Genomic DNA, 16708 nt, shown 5'->3' on the forward strand with positions numbered 1-16708 from the left:
CGGCCTCCCCGCTCCCACCCGCGCCGCGAGCGGAGGGGCCGGAGGGTGCGGCGGGGGAGGAGCGGTGGGCTAGCCTGGCCCACGGGTCGGGGCAGCCTGGGGCTAAGCCCCAAGCGGAAGCCGGGGCGCCCACCCCGCGGCGGCCGTCGGTGGCTCCCACTCCCCCGAGCCGCCACCCCGCGTCCCCGGCGCCGGGGCAGGGTGCGAACTCTCGCGATAGCAGGCCGCCGGGGCGGGGGTGGCGCCTCTTCCTCTCCTCCTGCTCGCGTTAGTTCCGGTCGCAGAGGAGACAGCGCCGCAGTTGCCGCCAGCTCGGGGGTTTCTGGCTCTTTTCTCTTCGCCTTAAATTCGGTGAGGCGAGCGCGGCGCAGGCCCGGGGGAGGGTGGTGTGTGTGGTGGTGGTGGGGGGGGGGGGGTCGGGGCGCTCGGCGGCCCGGCGGCGGCGGAGGGCGAAGGGTGGCGGCGCGGTTCGGCGGAGGGCTCCGGGGCCTGGATTCTACCGTAAGCCGGGGGGGGCCGCCGCTCTGGCTGGCGGGGCGGGCGGGCAAGGGAGGCGGCCGCGGGGCGCCGGGGCTGGCGGCGCGCCGCCCCCCCCCCCCACCCCACCCCACCCCACCCCCGTGTGCGCCCCGGCCGGCCTGGGTAACAAAGCCGCCGCGGCCTCTGTTGGGTGATGTACGCGTGGGGGGGTTGGGAGGGGGGTGGTTGGTTCGGCGGGCGGGGCGCAGCCGCCGCCACCACCGCCGCGGTCGCCGCCTCCGCCGCTGCTTTTCGCGGGAGGGCGGGCGGATGTACGGGGCGGCGGGGGCCCCGGCGCGCAGCGCCTCGGCGCCTGTGGTCCGCTCGGCGCGGCGGCCACCACCGCAGGCGACAGGGTCGGTGGAGGAAGGGCCCGCGGGCGCGGTGGGGCCCCCGCCGAGGCCCGGGCAGCAGGGGCGGGGGGTGCCCCTGCCGAGGCGGGAGGCACGGGCAAGGGTGTGGATGCGGAGACACGTGCCCGGCCGGGGAGGAGGAGGAGGAGGAGGAGGAGGAGGCAGCTTGCTCGGGCTGGAGCGTGTGCGGCCGGCTCTCGAGTTTTTGCAGCTTTTGGAAGGGTGCAAGCTCCAAGGCGCCGCTTTGGAGTGAGGGACGCCGCTGTGGAGGAGGGATGATGGATTCCCTTGGGCCGAGACTCTTCGGCTCGTGGCCGTGAGAGTCCGCCGAGTTCTGGTGGCTTAGGAAAAGCGGGCGCTGCAAAGGGAAGTGTGGAAGAGGCTGAGCAAACGGGCTCGTGACAGACGGCGATTTGCCACCACCATACAGGGTGACAGTATAGTGTCTAATCGGGGTGTAGTTCCGGGACTTCGTTAAAGGGGTTCTTGTAGGAGGGAAACGTACCTGCACCGGCTGGCTCTGTTGCCGGTGAACTGAAAGTGTGTGCTCGGTTTGATTAGCTGTGATTTTTTTTGGCTTAAGGTTTGATACTGTGTTTTAGAAGTTAATGTTACTGGCGAAGATGCATTTTTAAGGCCCTATTATTTCTCTTCTCTAGGGTGTCTTTTATGAATAATCAAAAGCAGCAAAAACCAACGCTATCAGGCCAGCGTTTTAAAACCAGAAAAAGAGGTAAGTATTTGTTCATCTCCCTTAAGCTTTCCGACATCTACCTTGGTTTCTCTCTCAGTCAGCTGCATGTTACTAACCCCTCCAGAGAAAAGAACAGAAACTTGGGTTTCTAGCTGACTGCTATTTCAGATAGCACGCTTAGTGTTTCTACTGTTTTCTCAGATCTTCACTTTTTAGTATCAGTAGTCCTTTAGTGTGAACACTCTAGTGGCTAAGATGAAAAGCTGTGCTTTTAGATTGGTAGTTTTTGTCTTTTTAGACTGGACTTCTCTGTTTAACAGCACTGGCTGTCCTGGGACTCACTTTGTAGACTAGGCTGGCCTTGAACTCACGGAGATCTTCCTGACTGCCTCCTGAGTCCTGAGATTAAAGGCGTGCACCAGAGTTTGTTTGAAGGAAGAAGGCTAAAAGAAAGGGAGACACTCCTAAAATCACTAATTTCACCAAGATTTTGTGGAGATCTGTGAAAGAGAGTCTCATTGATAGAGTATATAACATGCTCTAGGTTTTAGAAAAGATGTGTGGGAGAAAAATCAGGTTTTAACTTATGAAATTGTAGACTACGGTTCACATTGTAATTTTTTTTAAAGATTTATTTATTATGTATATAGTGGTATTATTATGTATAAGTGTTCTGTCTGCATGAAATACCTGCAGGCCAGAAGACGGCACCATATCTCAGTACGGATGGTTGTGAGCCACCATGTGGTTGCTGGGAATTGAACTCAGGACCTCTGGAAGAGCAGCCAGTGCTCTTAACCACTGAGCCATCTCTCCAGCCTGTAATTTTTTTTTTAAGGGTTTCAGATTATAGCTCAGGCTGGCCTCCAGTGACCTCCCAAGTGCTGGGATTAAAGGCATGAGCTCCTACTGGCAATCCAATCTGGGCATTGAAGATAGGATTCTCTTTAATCCCACACTGGGAGATAGAAGCAGGCAGATCTCTGAGTTCAAGACCAGTCTGGTCTACAGATTGAGTTCCAGAACAGCCAGGGCTACACAGAGAAACCCTGTCTCAAAAAACCAAAACAAAAAAAAGTTTAAGTGGTATTCTTTGAACACACACATTAGCCAGGTATGGTGGCACACATCTTTAATTCTAGCAGTGGAGAGGCCAGAAAATGGAGGTCTATTTAGTGAGTTGTAGACCAGCTAGGGCTGTGTAGTGAGATTGGTCTTAGGTTGTTTCTGGTTTTCTACCTATTATAGGCAGTTTGACATGAGATATTTTTTGTGTGTGTGTTCTCCATACTCTGTCCCCTTGTGGTAAAACCAAAGTATCCCTTGTTCTAGTCTTTATAGGTATAGATTTAGCCAATAAATGTTCTTTAAACTAAAGCAATTTGTCCATAGTGAAAAAATATGTATTCTTGGAGTTTGTAAATTCCTGGCATCATTTTGATATAATTGATAGTAACAAATAACTTTTATTGTTAGCATCTGGGAGTTGCCACTTCCTTAAATCCAGATAAAGATCATTCATGCCTGGTGTCATGTGGCATATGCCTATAATGGAATGCCCATAAGACTGAGGCAGAAGAGTTACCATCAGTTAACTGGACCAGCCTAGGATACAAAAGACCCTATCTTTAAGCCCCCTCTCCTCCTCCCCACCCCCACCACAGAAAGGTAACGGGGAAAAAAAAAGATCTCTTCCGGCCTCCTGGTTCAGGGTATAATCATCTGTGTTTGCTTGGACCTAAGGGAGTTTTGAAGGCAGGACTTTCAGGAAAATTCTGGAAAAAATAATTTCTCTCTCTAGTAGTGTGTAAAAAAATTAGGTATTGTCTAGCCTCACCTGACAATTGTGAAAATTCAAATGTCATCATCTAACATAAATTGGCAAAGCAAGACATCAAAGGGCTGGAGGTGCACATCAGTGGCAGGACACTTGCCTACCGTGTGGGAGGCCCTGGAGAGTGTGAGGGTTGGATAGTTCAGTAAAGGCTGTGCTTTCTACTTTGTATTATTTAATACTCACAGAAATGTAGATATTGGCTGATCTGGGCCTGGAAGAGATGTTTCGGCAAGTCAGAGCACTTGCTGTTCTTGCAGAGTATCTATCTGATTCCCAGCACCCACATAAGGCAGCTCACATCTTCTTGCACCTCCAGTTCCAGGGGATACACTTCTGGCCTCCTCAGGCTCTGGGCACACACACGCGTAGGGTGTAGTGGAAATCAGGATTTCATTCCGGTGGGTTTTGTTTGTTTGGGGCCATGGTCTCTACATAGCCCTGGCTGTCCCGGAATTCACTGTAGACCAGGCTGGCCTCAAGCTCACATATCTTCTGCCTTTGCAGTGTTGGGATTAAAGGTGTGTGTCACCATGCCCGGCCCAACAATCAAGTGTTTTGACTTCAGGGTGCATACTCTGAGCTATTAGCCAATATAGTCTTCGGTTATGTAATTTTTCTGATTCCGTTTCCTCTCTGAAAAGATGGGAACAAAAAAGATCAGCCTCATAAGGTTATTACTGGGTTGAAAGCCAGATGAGTAGTTACATTGGAAAGAAAAGCCAGTGTTGGCACACATAAAAGAAAGGGGGGAAAGATCCGCCAAAAACTTTAAAAGTGGTGTGGCCACACATCCAGCCACAGAGCAGAGACGGTGTCTCAGGAAAACAAAAACAGCCAGGCAGTGGTGGCCCATGCCTTTAATCCTAGTACTCTGAAGATAGAGACAGGCAGACCTCTGAGTTCAAGGCCAGCCTGGTCTACATAATGGGTTCCACGACAGCCAGGGCTAGTAGAGACCCCGTCTCGGGAAAAATCAAAACAGGACTGGAGATAGAGTTTGGTAGAGTACCTGTCTAGCATGTATAAAGCCCTAGAACCTGTTGCAGAGCTTAAGATACGGATGCTGAAGGATCATAAATTGAAAGTCACAGTGAGTTTTCAACCACCCTGAAGCAAGTGAGACTTGCTCAAAACTAATAAGAAGGGACTGAAGAGATGACTGAGTAAAATGGTTGCCCCACAAGCATGAAGACCTGCATTTGATCCCTACTACCCATATTTTCAGGCATAGTAGCTCATCTCTGTGATTCAGCATGGGTGAGGCAGAGGCAGGAGGATCCCTGAAACCTGCTGGCCAGCCAGTCTAGAAAAATCAGTGAGCTCTAAGTCCAGTGAGAGACTATCTTGATAATGTGGATACAAGTTAGGAAGATACTCTGTATCAACCTTATCAAACTGGGGCTAGATTGTAGCTCGGTAGTGCTGGCATAGCTTAGGAAACTGGATTCTATACCCAGTTCTGTAGCACTTGGAAATGCAAGGTTAGGCAGATAACCTATAACCCTGTCTAGGGGAAGGGGGAACTTGAGTGCAAATTTTCAGAGGAGTAAAGTATACAGGGTATAGAAAGGTTAACGGTAAGGAGATTTGTTTTTATTTGCTTTTGAGACAGGATCTCACTAGGTAGAACAGGCTGGCCTGGAACTCGGATCCACCTGCCTCTGCCTTTCCAGTGCTGGGATGAAAGGCCTGTGTCACCATGGCTGGCATAGGTTAGTGTTCATCAGAGCAGTCTGGAGACAGTGGGAAGAAGCAGGAAGCCCTATGCATCCAGCTTGCAGAAGTGTAGCAGGCACATGGTGTTGACCAGATAGGTCATCCTGCCTGCGGGGTGTGTGTGTGTCACGACACACATCTTTCTCCTGTCAAGCTTACTTGTTCCAAGTCTTGGGTACTTGCCTTTTTCCAGCTGTTGAATTAAATGAAACTCAGTAATTGGGTTAACTTGGCTTCATAAGGTGCTGGTTGTTCCATCTGTGATAACTTTTTGTTTTTTTTCCCCCCAGATGAAAAAGAGAGGTTTGACCCTACTCAGTTTCAAGACTGTATTATTCAAGGCTTAACTGAAACTGGGACTGATTTGGAAGCAGTAGCTAAGTTTCTTGATGCTTCTGGAGCAAAACTTGACTACCGCCGCTATGCAGAGACCCTCTTTGACATCCTGGTGGCTGGCGGAATGCTGGGTAAGCATTTGGGTTTGGTGGGTGTCATGGAGGAAAGTGAAATAATACATAGATCATGGAAAAGCCAGAATATGAGCTTCTGACAAAGCCAATGAGAGGGATGTGTTTTGGTTATACTGTGTTAGGTTTTGTTTCTACCCCCTGTAGGCTGGGGTTTGGGGATTTTGAGATGGGGCTGTTACTTTATTATATGTGCATTGGTGTTTTACCTGCATGTGTGTCTGTGTGAGGGTGGCAGATCCCCTGGAACAGAGTTACAGACAGTTGTGAGCTGTATTGTGGGTGCTGGGGATTGAGCCCAGTGTGATTAACCACTGAACAATCTCCAGCCCCCTACCTTGTATGTTTTAAGTATTTACTAAAGGGATTTTCTGTGTGTGTCTAGAGGAGGAGTTTTTTTGAGATGGTTCCCCTATGTATCCATGGCTGCCATGGAGGTCACTGTAGATCAGGCTAGCCTCGAGTTGACCTGGTTTTTCCTCTTTTTTTTTCCCCCTTTGTTTTGGAGGCATGATCTCATTTATGTAGCCCTGAATGGCCTTGAATTTGATATGTTGCTGAGGATTCTTGTGTCTTCTAAGAACTCGGATTAGAGGCTTGGCCACCACAACAGGCAAGCAACTTTCAAGGATAGTAAAGAGAATAGTATAATGAACATCTGATCTGTTACCCAGTTTTAATGCTTTTTAACACAGTCTTACTTGGTCTGTACCCTGCCGATTTCACACACCCACCGATCTTTTTTAAGATAAGATTTCCCTTGGATGTGTGTAGCCTAGGCTAGCCTTGAATAGGGAATTTCTCTTGTCTTAGCTTGCCTTCTTCATTTGTTAGAATATGAAAAGGGGGATTTTGAGCCACTTATGGTGGCATATCTGTAATCCAGGTATTCGGGAGGATCATGAGTTCCATGCCAGCCTGGGCTAAGTGGCAAGATCCTTTCGTAAAGGTACAGTGCAATCTCCTTGGAAGTTTAAAGAGTTACTTTCTGTGTAGAAAGTTAAATATAATCAAAACCAGATCTGAACACTTCCACTTGAGTTGATTTCCTGAGCTTATTTTACTAAACATTTCTACTTTTATTTTGTATGTGCAGGAATCTGTGTGGGCGTGTGTAGTAAATATTAGGTTCCTGCAGGCTTGGCAGCAAGCACCTTGACTCACTGAGTCTCTTTGGGGGGTACTTGCTTGCTTGATTGCTGTGCTCATTTTAGCCAGGTGGTGGTGGGCACGCCTTTAATCCCAGCATTCGGGAGGCAGAAGCAGGTGGATCTCTGAGTTTAAGGCCAGCTTGGGCTACAGAGTGAGTTCCAGGAAAGCGCCAAAGAACTACACAGGGAAACGCTGTCTCAAAAAACAAGGGGGAAAAAAAAAAGAAATTATTCATTTTATTTGTACACACCGAGCCATCTGACCATTTGGATTTTAATTCATCTTAAGAGTGTTACTATTTTATTTTACATTGGAAATCCTTATTAGTATGTAAGGCTGAAATGATCATCCATTTATGGTGGCCACTGCAAATTGACTATTAACTGTTTCTTAGCCCCAGGTGGTACACTGGCAGATGACATGATGCGCACAGATGTCTGTGTGTTTGCAGCACAAGAAGACCTAGAGACCATGCAAGCATTTGCTCAGGTAAACGAAGCTGTCCATCATAGCTACCATTCATCTGGGGAGTGTCCAAGGGATGTTCTGCTTTTTACAGGCCGCAGGTAGAAAGTTCAGTTTGGTTTTAAGTTTTAAGGTCTTGATGAAATAAATATGGCATATTAGAAACTTCAGAAGAATAACATAGAAAGTAAATTTGCTGTGATTTGGGGCTTTGTTTTTGTTTTTTTGAGACAAAGTCTTAGTATGTAGCCTTTGTTGGCCTCAAACTCAGAGAGTGCCTTCTTCAGCAAGCCCAGCCTTTACTCTTTTTTCTGTTTGGGGGGAGGGGGTTATTATGGATGTGTGCCCCTGAGTGCAGGTGTCCTCAGAGACCAGAGGCATCAGATCTTCTGACTGCATAGTAACAGGTAGTTGTGAGCTTGTCCATTCTTAGTGCTGGAACCCAAAAAGTGTGAGAGCAGTGGACACTCTTGACCACCAAGTTAACTCTCAAGCCCTTAAGAAAGGCAGTGAGCAGCTGGACAATGACGCACGCCTTTAATTCCAGTACTCTGGAGGCAGAGGCAGGCGGGTCTCTGAGTTTGAAGCCAGCTTAGTCTACAGAGCGAGTTCCAGGACAGCCGGGGCTGTTACACAGAGAACCCCTGTCTCAAAAAAACAAAAAGAAGAAAAGAAAGGCAGGAAGCCAGCTTGATAATTCCAGCACTTGAGAGTTTGGGGCAGGAGGATGGGGAAAGACCAAAATCATCCTCAGGTAAGTGTGTTCAATGCCAGCCTACACTACATGAACGCCTGTTTGAGTCCCCCATCCCACCTCCACACAAGGAAGATACTAAGCTGGATGTTGTAATTCATGCCTATAATCCCACACTCAGGAGTTTGAGGCTAGAAAATCTCAGATTTGGGCAGACTTGGGCTACTTAGAGGGAGACTATGAACAAAAAAAGCTAAGATGAACAGAAGTCAGTTTTTTATTGTGATTGCCATATTGAGCCTTTCTGTAGACACTCTTTTCATTTTGAAGAGAAAAAAATGGGTTTATCCAGGCTGGACTGGAACTCACTTTGTAGCCCAACCTAGGTTTGAACTTAAGTAACCCTCATGCCTCAGCGTTCCCAGTGCCAAAAGCTGTGTTACCATATTCAACTTCATAGTTAAATATTTACTACTTGTAAGCAAAGAATTTTAAGTATCTAACCTGGAATTTGGTGTCTGTCTGGGAAAAAGAGCTTTATTTTGTGATCTTATGTTAGTTGAGCAATAATTACTTAGTCTTTATTTAACATAAATGGTAAAGTTATTGAGAAGTGGCCATATTTTTAGTATGTGGTGAGATTATCCAGTGGTTCTATAAATGACTTTGATCTTCTTCTAGGTTTTTAACAAGTTAATAAGGCGCTACAAATATCTGGAGAAAGGTTTTGAAGATGAAGTTAAAAAGGTATGAAGAAGAATTGGGTAGAGCATGTACTTAGCACCAGAATAGAAAGGGAAATGTTAATTCAATTCAGCCACATAGTGGATGTCGTTTAGATGTTTAAGTAGGCTGTTACTGAAATATAGTTTGCAGAGTATATCAGTTTGCTGAAATATTTGAAACCTAGTTATTTCAAATAGTGTTTGTTATGTTGAAACAAATGACAGTTAAAAATCTAGGGATTGTTTAGAAAGTATAGGGTAAAGGGCCAGAGCAGAAGATGCTGAGGAGATTACTTCTATTTTAATCCTAATGTCAAATATTTCATAAATGGATGCAGCAGCAAAAAGTCTATTCTAACTCTTCAGTATTAATTTAAAAAACAACAACAACAAAAAACCTGTAGCATGTTTTATTTTCACATTTACTATGTAATGAAACCAAGACCCAAACATTTAGTAATTTGTCCAAGACCTCTGGGTTAATGAGTTTTATAAATAAAGGTGAATGGTTGGGCCTCAGAGCTGAGTGTAGTCTGTTTTACTGCTTTTAGCATAATGCAGGTGCTCTTTTGAACCCTAACTTTTTACTTTTGCAGTTATTGCTCTTCCTAAAGGGGTTTTCAGAGTCGGAGAGGAACAAGCTCGCCATGTTGACCGGGGTTCTTCTGGCTAATGGAACACTTAACGCGTCCATTCTTAATAGCCTTTACAATGAGAACTTGGTTAAAGAAGGTAACTGGCCTTTGAACTGTCGTAAAAGCATGCTTTGCTGTTTGTGTATGCACCCGGGGTGCCTGGACATTATGCATGCTGGGAGGTGGGGAGGGAGTTGAGGTGTTCCTTAGGTATCACCGAAGTCTCTCACTGGCCTGGAACTCACTAGTAGATTGGGCTGGCTGGCCAGTGGGCCTGAGGGAGTCATTCATCTGTTTCCATGTCCCTAGTCCTGGCTTACAGGGGACACTGTCATGCTCTGCTTCCTTGCTCCTCCTCCAACATTAGTTCTGGAGCTCAGGCCCCCATCCTCATGTGTGCATTGCACGTGGTTCACCAGCTTAAGTATCTCCTCAGGCACTTAGGACGCTTTTAAGATTTATTTTTTTCTGTGTGTGAGTTTATGTACACTAGATGCACGTAGGAATCCTGGATGGCTAGAAGAGAATGTTGGGTTTTCAGGAACTAAAATTACAGGTAGCTGTAAACTATGAGGATGCTGGGATCCGAACTCAGCTCCTCTAGAAGAAAGAGCAAGTGCTCTTAATCATTGAACCAACCAACCATTTGTCCAGCCCCTTTAAAAGAAAAAAAAAATGGGGGGGGGGCATTCCAGTTTTGGACACTTGATTCATACCTTTAGCATCCAAGTTTAGGGTATGTCTTTAGAGTACAGCACATACCCAGGTTGAAGGGCATACGATTGTATGTCTGAAAATGAGAAGTCTCTTGGGAACTCAGAGTCGGTTGAGGAACCCAGGAGTTAAGGAAATGCTCTCCCAACTGAGCCTTACTTAGCCCTTACAGTCATTTTCTTAAATGCCTACCTTTTTTTTCTCCATACCTGCAAGTTGCTGGGAATGTGAGGTCCCTTTTCTTAGAATAGCACTGGTTGGCATCTAAGTTATCAACTTTGACTGGATCAGTAACTTAAAATTATCAAATGACAGAATATGGGGCTTGGTCACATTGGCACAGGGAAGTGAGGGGTGGCCTGGACTTGGAGAAACTGAGGCAGGTACTTGTGTTCGATTAGCTTCTTTCTTTCCCAGGGGTTTCAGCAGCATTTGCTGTGAAGCTCTTTAAATCGTGGATCAATGAGAAGGACATCAATGCGGTTGCTGCAAGTCTCCGGAAAGTCAGCATGGACAACAGATTGATGGTCTGTACCTCTCCTCCTCCCTCCCCTCCACCTGCTCGGTGATGTGAATCTGAAAACAACTTTTCATTTGGTGTAAGACACCTAACCGATTGTTCTTTCAGGAGCTGTTCCCTGCCAATAAGCAAAGCGTCGAGCACTTCACCAAGTATTTCACTGAGGCAGGCTTGAAGGAGCTTTCGGAGTACGTCCGCAACCAGCAGACCATCGGGGCTCGGAAGGAGCTCCAGAAAGAGCTTCAGGAGCAGATGTCCCGTGGGGATCCCTTCAAGGACGTAAGCTGCTCTGTGCAGACCATTCTGTTCTGAATGTGTGTGTGTGTTTCACCTGCGTCCATGGCTGTGTGCCTCAGTGTGAGTGCCTGCTGCTCACGTGGGTCAGAGAGGAACTGGGGTTACGGGTCCAGGAGAGCATCCGTGCTCTCACCTGCCAGCTCTCCGCCCAGCCCTTTTTTAACATTTCTTTTTTTTTTTTTTTTTTTTTTTTTTTGGTTTTTCGAGACAGGGTTTCTCTGTGTAGCTTTGCGCCTTTCCTGGAACTCACTTGGTAGCCCAGGCTGGCCTCGAACTCACAGAGATCCACCTGCCTCTGCCTCCCGAGTGCTGGGATTAAAGGCGTGCGCCACCACCGCCCGGCTATCCGCCCAGCCCTTTTTTGGTTTTTCGAGACAGGGTTTCTCTGTGTAGCTTTGCGCCTTTCCTGGAACTCACTTGGTAGCCCAGGCTGGCCTTGAACTCACAGAGATCCGCCTGGCTCTGCCTCCCGAGTGCTGGGATTAAAGGCGTGCGCCACCACCGCCCGGCCCGCCCAGCCCTTTTTAAGCCATCTGTTTGTGGCTACATTTTCACATTTTAGTTTTACTCATGGCCCAGAAATAGTAACTTAGAGAAGTAAAATAGAGAAGATTTTGTGGTGTGTAGGCCAGGGGCAGACATTTTTCATTTGGAGCCAGTTTGGTTGTGGTAGTGATGGTTGTTCCGTTTATTTAGAGGGTGGGCATTTGTGCACTGACCTCCCGCCGTGTGGGTCTGGGGAATCAGTCTTGGGCTGTCAGGCTTGGTTGCAGGCACCCCATCTGTCTGCTGAGCCGTCTCACCTGCCGCGCCGCTGGTCTGTACATAAAATAGATTCAGTCTCAGGGTCCTGCCCCGTGGCAGTGGCTTTCTGTTTGTATGCAGCACAGGAGGAATTTGTGGCCAGTTTCATAGAAAGGCTGTTTGTTTGTTTGTTTGTTTCAGGCATGGGCTCACAGTATAGCTCTGGCTGTCCTGGGACTTCTTTGTAGACCACATTGGCCTCAAACTCAGAGAGCCACCTGCCTGTGCCTCAGGAGAGCTGGGGGTTAAAGGCGCCACCACGCCTGGCTGGAAAGGCTTTTAATTTTTTTTTTTTTTTGGTTTTTCGAGACAGGGTTTCTCTGTGTAGCTTTGCGCCTTTCCTGGAACTCACTTGGTAGTCCAGGCTGGCCTCGAACTCACAGAGATCCGCCTGGCTCTGCCTCCCGAGTGCTGGGATTAAAGGCGTGCGCCACCACCGCCCGGCTAATTTTTTATTTTATTTATTTTTACTTTATGTGCATTGGTATTTTGCCATGGATGTCGGGTCCCCTGGAACTGGAGTTACAGACAGTTGTGAGCTGCCATGTGGGTGCTGGGAATGGAACCTAGGTCCTCTGGAAGAGTAGTCAGTGCTCTTAACCTGAGCCATCTCTCCAGCCCCTGAAAAGGCTTTTTTATATTTTTGTAAAATGTCTAAATTTGATTTATGAAGTTTGTTTATATTAAAAATGGCCTCTCTACTAAATTTGGATTTTTTGCAGATAATTTTATATGTCAAGGAAGAGATGAAAAAAAATAACATCCCCGAACCAGTGGTCATTGGGATAGTCTGGTCAAGTGTGATGAGCACCGTGGAGTGGAACAAAAAGGAGGAGCTTGTAGCAGAACAAGCCATCAAGCACTTGAAGGTAGGGGTTGTCCCTTGGGGAAGCGAAGTGTCACACTTTAGTGGGGGTGTAGACTGTCAGTGGGTGTTTGTCTAAGGCAGTGGTTCTCAACATGTGGGTCATGACCTTTGGGGAGTGGGTCGAATGACCCTTTCACAGGGGTTGCCTAAGGAAACACATATTTATATTACAATTCAGAACAGTAGCAAAATTAGATTTATCAAGTAGTAACAAATAAGTTTATGGTTGGGGATCACACACCATGAGGAACTGCATTCGGAAGGTTGAGAACCACTGCTCTAAAGGATTTACCACATTTGTGGTGCTGGGGACCATCTACCAGGAAGTAGACATTAGTGTTGATAATGCTTTTAAGGCTGACTTGGCTTAATTTGGTTCATAGATTAAAAATAATAAAATGCTTAAAAATAATTGAAGCCTGTGATTTGGTACTGCTGAAGGAATTGGAAAATGGGAAGGTTTTTTTTCTTACCCCACTGAAATATACTTACCTGAATAGAGCTTAGTATATTTTTCTGCTTTCCTATTTTTTATTCCTGATTTCCAATGAACTGATTAGAATTCACTGAGGTACAGGTGAGCTCTGTATTGTGGGAATTTTGTAGTGATGACCATTGTAATGAGTAAGCCATGTTTTCTTTGAAAAGCAATACAGCCCTCTGCTCGCTGCCTTCACCACTCAGGGTCAGTCTGAGCTGACCCTGTTACTGAAGATTCAGGAGTACTGCTATGACAACATTCACTTCATGAAAGCCTTCCAGAAAATTGTGGTGCTTTTTTATAAAGGTAACTCTTCAGTCTTGTGGAAGTTGCATTAATTCCTTAAGTACTGGAAATAAGGAGTGTCTGGACATGAGCTCCCTGTAGTCACATGCACTCCCTGTAGTCACATGCACTCCCTGTAGTCATCTCTGCTTAAATGGAGGGTTGTCATTCTGTTTGTGGTTGAGACAGGCTGTCCCTGTTGTGTTGACTGGCCTGGAACTTAGAGAAAGATCCACCTGCCTCTGCCTCTTCCTCCCAAGTGTAGAATTGGGGTCCCCACACCCAGCAGAATTGAGTGTTTTACTTGGTACGTTGCTATTATCTGTGAGGCTAGCTTACAAATTAAATAAATCTACAAGTGAGAATCTCTTTCCCCACCACACCCTTATCCCCACAGAAAAACACCCCAGGTGCCACGTAGGCATTTTTACCTTGTGTGGTTTCTAATAGAAATGCCGTTCTTTGCAGCTGAAGTCCTGAGTGAAGAGCCCATTCTGAAGTGGTATAAAGATGCGCACGTTGCAAAGGGGAAAAGCGTCTTCCTTGAGCAGATGAAGAAGTTTGTGGAATGGCTCAAAAACGCTGAAGAGGGTGAGTATCCGCTGTGTGCATTGGAAATTGGGTTGTAGCATTGGTTTGTGTTGTCTTTTTAGATACGACTTCGTGGTGTAGCCCTGAATGGCTTTGAACTTAGCTGTTCCCTTGCCTCCACCTCCCACCACCTCCCAGGCGCTAGGATTATAGGTACATAAAGTTCACCTACCACAAGTTGGTTTGAGATGTGACACTGATAAACCTTCACACAGGTTTCTTTGATCCTGTTGCCACACTATCTGGGGAGATTTTCTGTTCTTTATTTTACCATGGTTATCTCTTTTTCAGCCAAGAGTAGAAACTAAACTTTAATCTTGTAATCATTTTTAAAGTTTTATTGTATTTTTATTTAGTATATGTGTATGAGTGTGATTGCCACATGTGGGAACAACTTTCCTTTAACAAGGATCAAACTGGGGTTAGATCTTACCATGGGCTTACTGTGGTCTTCCCAGCCCCGTTATGGGATCTTACACTAAACAGTAGGGAAATTGTTGACATTTTTGAGATTTGTAAGTGTGTACTTGTTCTCAAATGATATTAGTCAAATTCTTACATGATTATAAAGTTTCAAATAATGGCTTCCTGAAATGATGTTTAACTAGTTTTCAAACTCTTTTCTAGAATCTGAGTCTGAAGCTGAAGAAGGTGACTGAATTTTGAAACAACATCCTCAGTAAAGCAAACAGGAGTTGTAGATAAAATGTCATGTCTCATGTGTCCTGGTTCTTACATCTCCCTACCTCCCTATATCAAGCATGATATAAGGGCTTTCATGGCAGTTTTTATTTTCACTTTTTATGGTTCCTGGAAACGGTGGGTTGGTTTCAGAAGCCATGTGTCAGGAGCTGCAGGGGCTGTAGAACTGAATCTGGTGTGGCATTGTCTGTCAGTTACCTTCTACCTCCTGTATTTTCTACTGTAATAATGTGATGTAAGGCCTTCGCAGTGAGCACTTCACTTTATCCAACCTGGGTTTTCTATATAACAGTTTTCAAGATAGGATTTGGTTAAAAATAATTTGTTACAAAAAATTCTGTTTGCAAATTAAACTGTAAAAGTATCCAAAGTCTCAAAAGGCAATGATTTGTGTGATAATTTAGTATGTCCAGAGCCCTGTCCCATCAGCAAAAATCCTGTAGACAATTGAATCCATAACATGAATCCTGAGTGTTTGGACCATTGGTTATATGTTAGCATTTTATTGTATTTTTAACCCCAGATGTTGTTTGTTCTCTGGTTTCATCCTTAGTAAATCCATGGAGAGCAAACTATACAGTTTGAGAGCTCATGGCAGAGGTAGGAAGAGAGCTGAGTTTTTCCCTGGAAACTTGTGTGTCCATCTGTGTCTTTGGATAACGTAGATTCTCTGAATAAACATTCTACTCAGGACACAGCTAGACTGTGAGGAAGGGGTTCCCAAAGGATTGGGAGTCGAGGAAACAGCTTGTTACTAACCCCTGAGATGGTTGGGAGTGTTCGGGGTGAGCATGTTCTCCCAGGATCTATCAGGACTCCATTTCCTGTTAGGAAGGTGAAGGCAGTCATAGCCGCCTCCTACTGGGCCTGGCTTCATTTTTCTATGTTCCAGCACCTAGTAACATACCCTAGTTGCCATTTTTTTTTAATTGCCATGAGCCAAATACTTCTTTAAATGATTAATCCATTGATTCTAATGGCTGCCTTTTACGTTGCTTTTCTTTTTGCTATCCATTTGTAGTTGGTAGGGGGAAATGTAGCCACCTTTTTGGGAAAGGCTAAAAGTGAGTTTTTTAATTGGTAAAAGAAAATAGAATAATGCCACCAGAGACTGAGTGGAAATTACCCATTTTTGAAGGTGCCATTCTTAGAAGCCAATAATTTGGTATTTAAAGCTTGTCTTGAGAGAATAACATGTAATATAATTTGAAATAAAGGTATAGTAACCTTGAGAGCATTATAGCAAAAACATGGATGGGTGGGGTGAATTTGTAAAATGAATGACTTTGATAAAGTTTTATGCACAGGCAAATGTATTCATTAGATTCTGTGTAGTGATCTGCTTTTTCTTTGTAATTTGTAGTCCTAAAAAAAAATTTTTTTTTAAATAAAGTCCATCCTTACATTTAGGTTTTATAGATTAGTCTTTTTTTACCCCCTAACAAATCCCATTGATTCCCAATGATGTGCTGTGTGTTGTGCTTTCAGATGTTTACTGTATAAGCATTAATTCGTCCTTTCAACTTGTAGACTAAAACACCTCACAGATTCCAATGTAGCTGAAACTACATTGCCATTTCTACAACCAGATCCTTGCATGCTACCGCCGTTCAAAACGCACCCTGTTTATTATATACTGTGTATAGTGAAAGAGTGTGGAGTCTTCCAGAACTACATTATGATCTTTGATCATAGATTTTTTTTCCCTTCATACACAGTAGTGTTTACTTACTATATAGTACATGGGTAAGGCACCTGTAAATACAATGTAAAGAAAGGGAGCAATTTATAAAATCTCATTTTGAATTTAAATGCCAACCTATGGTCATGGCCTCCAATATGTAATTCCTAATAGAGATGTTAAAACTGCTTTTATCATTATAGACAACTGTTGATTGACTTCCCTAATTTGGTGTCAGTTTCTAAGGCTTTCAGTCTCTTGGATACTATACTGTGTATTTAGAACTGATAAATGTCACCTTACTAGGATTATTGTCCTAGAAATACTGTTCTTATAAAATCTCCGGATACCAAAATGCCACGTTTTCCTTGGCATAATGATGGTGGTAAGGGAAATGCATGTGACCAGGAGGTTAACTTACAGCAGTGTTGAAGCTTTTCCATTATCAGAACTCCCCAGAACCCTTTTCCCAATAGTGCCCCCAATAAATTTTAATATAGATACACTA

General features: G+C 45.2%; 1 protein-coding gene across 2 annotated transcripts; it reads left to right on the forward strand.

The window, feature by feature from the left end:
* Positions 1–220: 220 nt before the first annotated feature.
* On the forward strand, positions 221–16708 carry Bzw1 (basic leucine zipper and W2 domains 1). 2 transcript variants are annotated; one of them, XM_052749515.1, is made up of 12 exons: positions 221–351; positions 1532–1605; positions 5410–5586; positions 7133–7227; positions 8579–8644; positions 9219–9354; positions 10389–10498; positions 10600–10770; positions 12315–12461; positions 13109–13247; positions 13695–13817; positions 14445–16708. In XM_052749515.1, the coding sequence occupies exons 2-12, from the start codon at positions 1542–1544 to the stop codon at positions 14474–14476; spliced, it is 1260 nt and encodes a 419-aa protein (XP_052605475.1). In that variant the 5' UTR covers positions 221–351; positions 1532–1541; the 3' UTR covers positions 14477–16708. The 2 variants fall into 2 exon arrangements, with proteins under 2 accessions (XP_052605475.1, XP_052605476.1); XM_052749516.1 differs by lacking the exons at positions 221–351; positions 1532–1605 and having other exon boundaries at positions 5509–5586; positions 7133–7138.

This window comes from Peromyscus californicus, unplaced genomic scaffold, assembly GCF_007827085.1.
Source record: "Peromyscus californicus insignis strain IS unplaced genomic scaffold, ASM782708v3 Scaffold_21__1_contigs__length_65335640, whole genome shotgun sequence".
Classification (NCBI taxonomy): domain Eukaryota; kingdom Metazoa; phylum Chordata; class Mammalia; order Rodentia; family Cricetidae; genus Peromyscus; species Peromyscus californicus.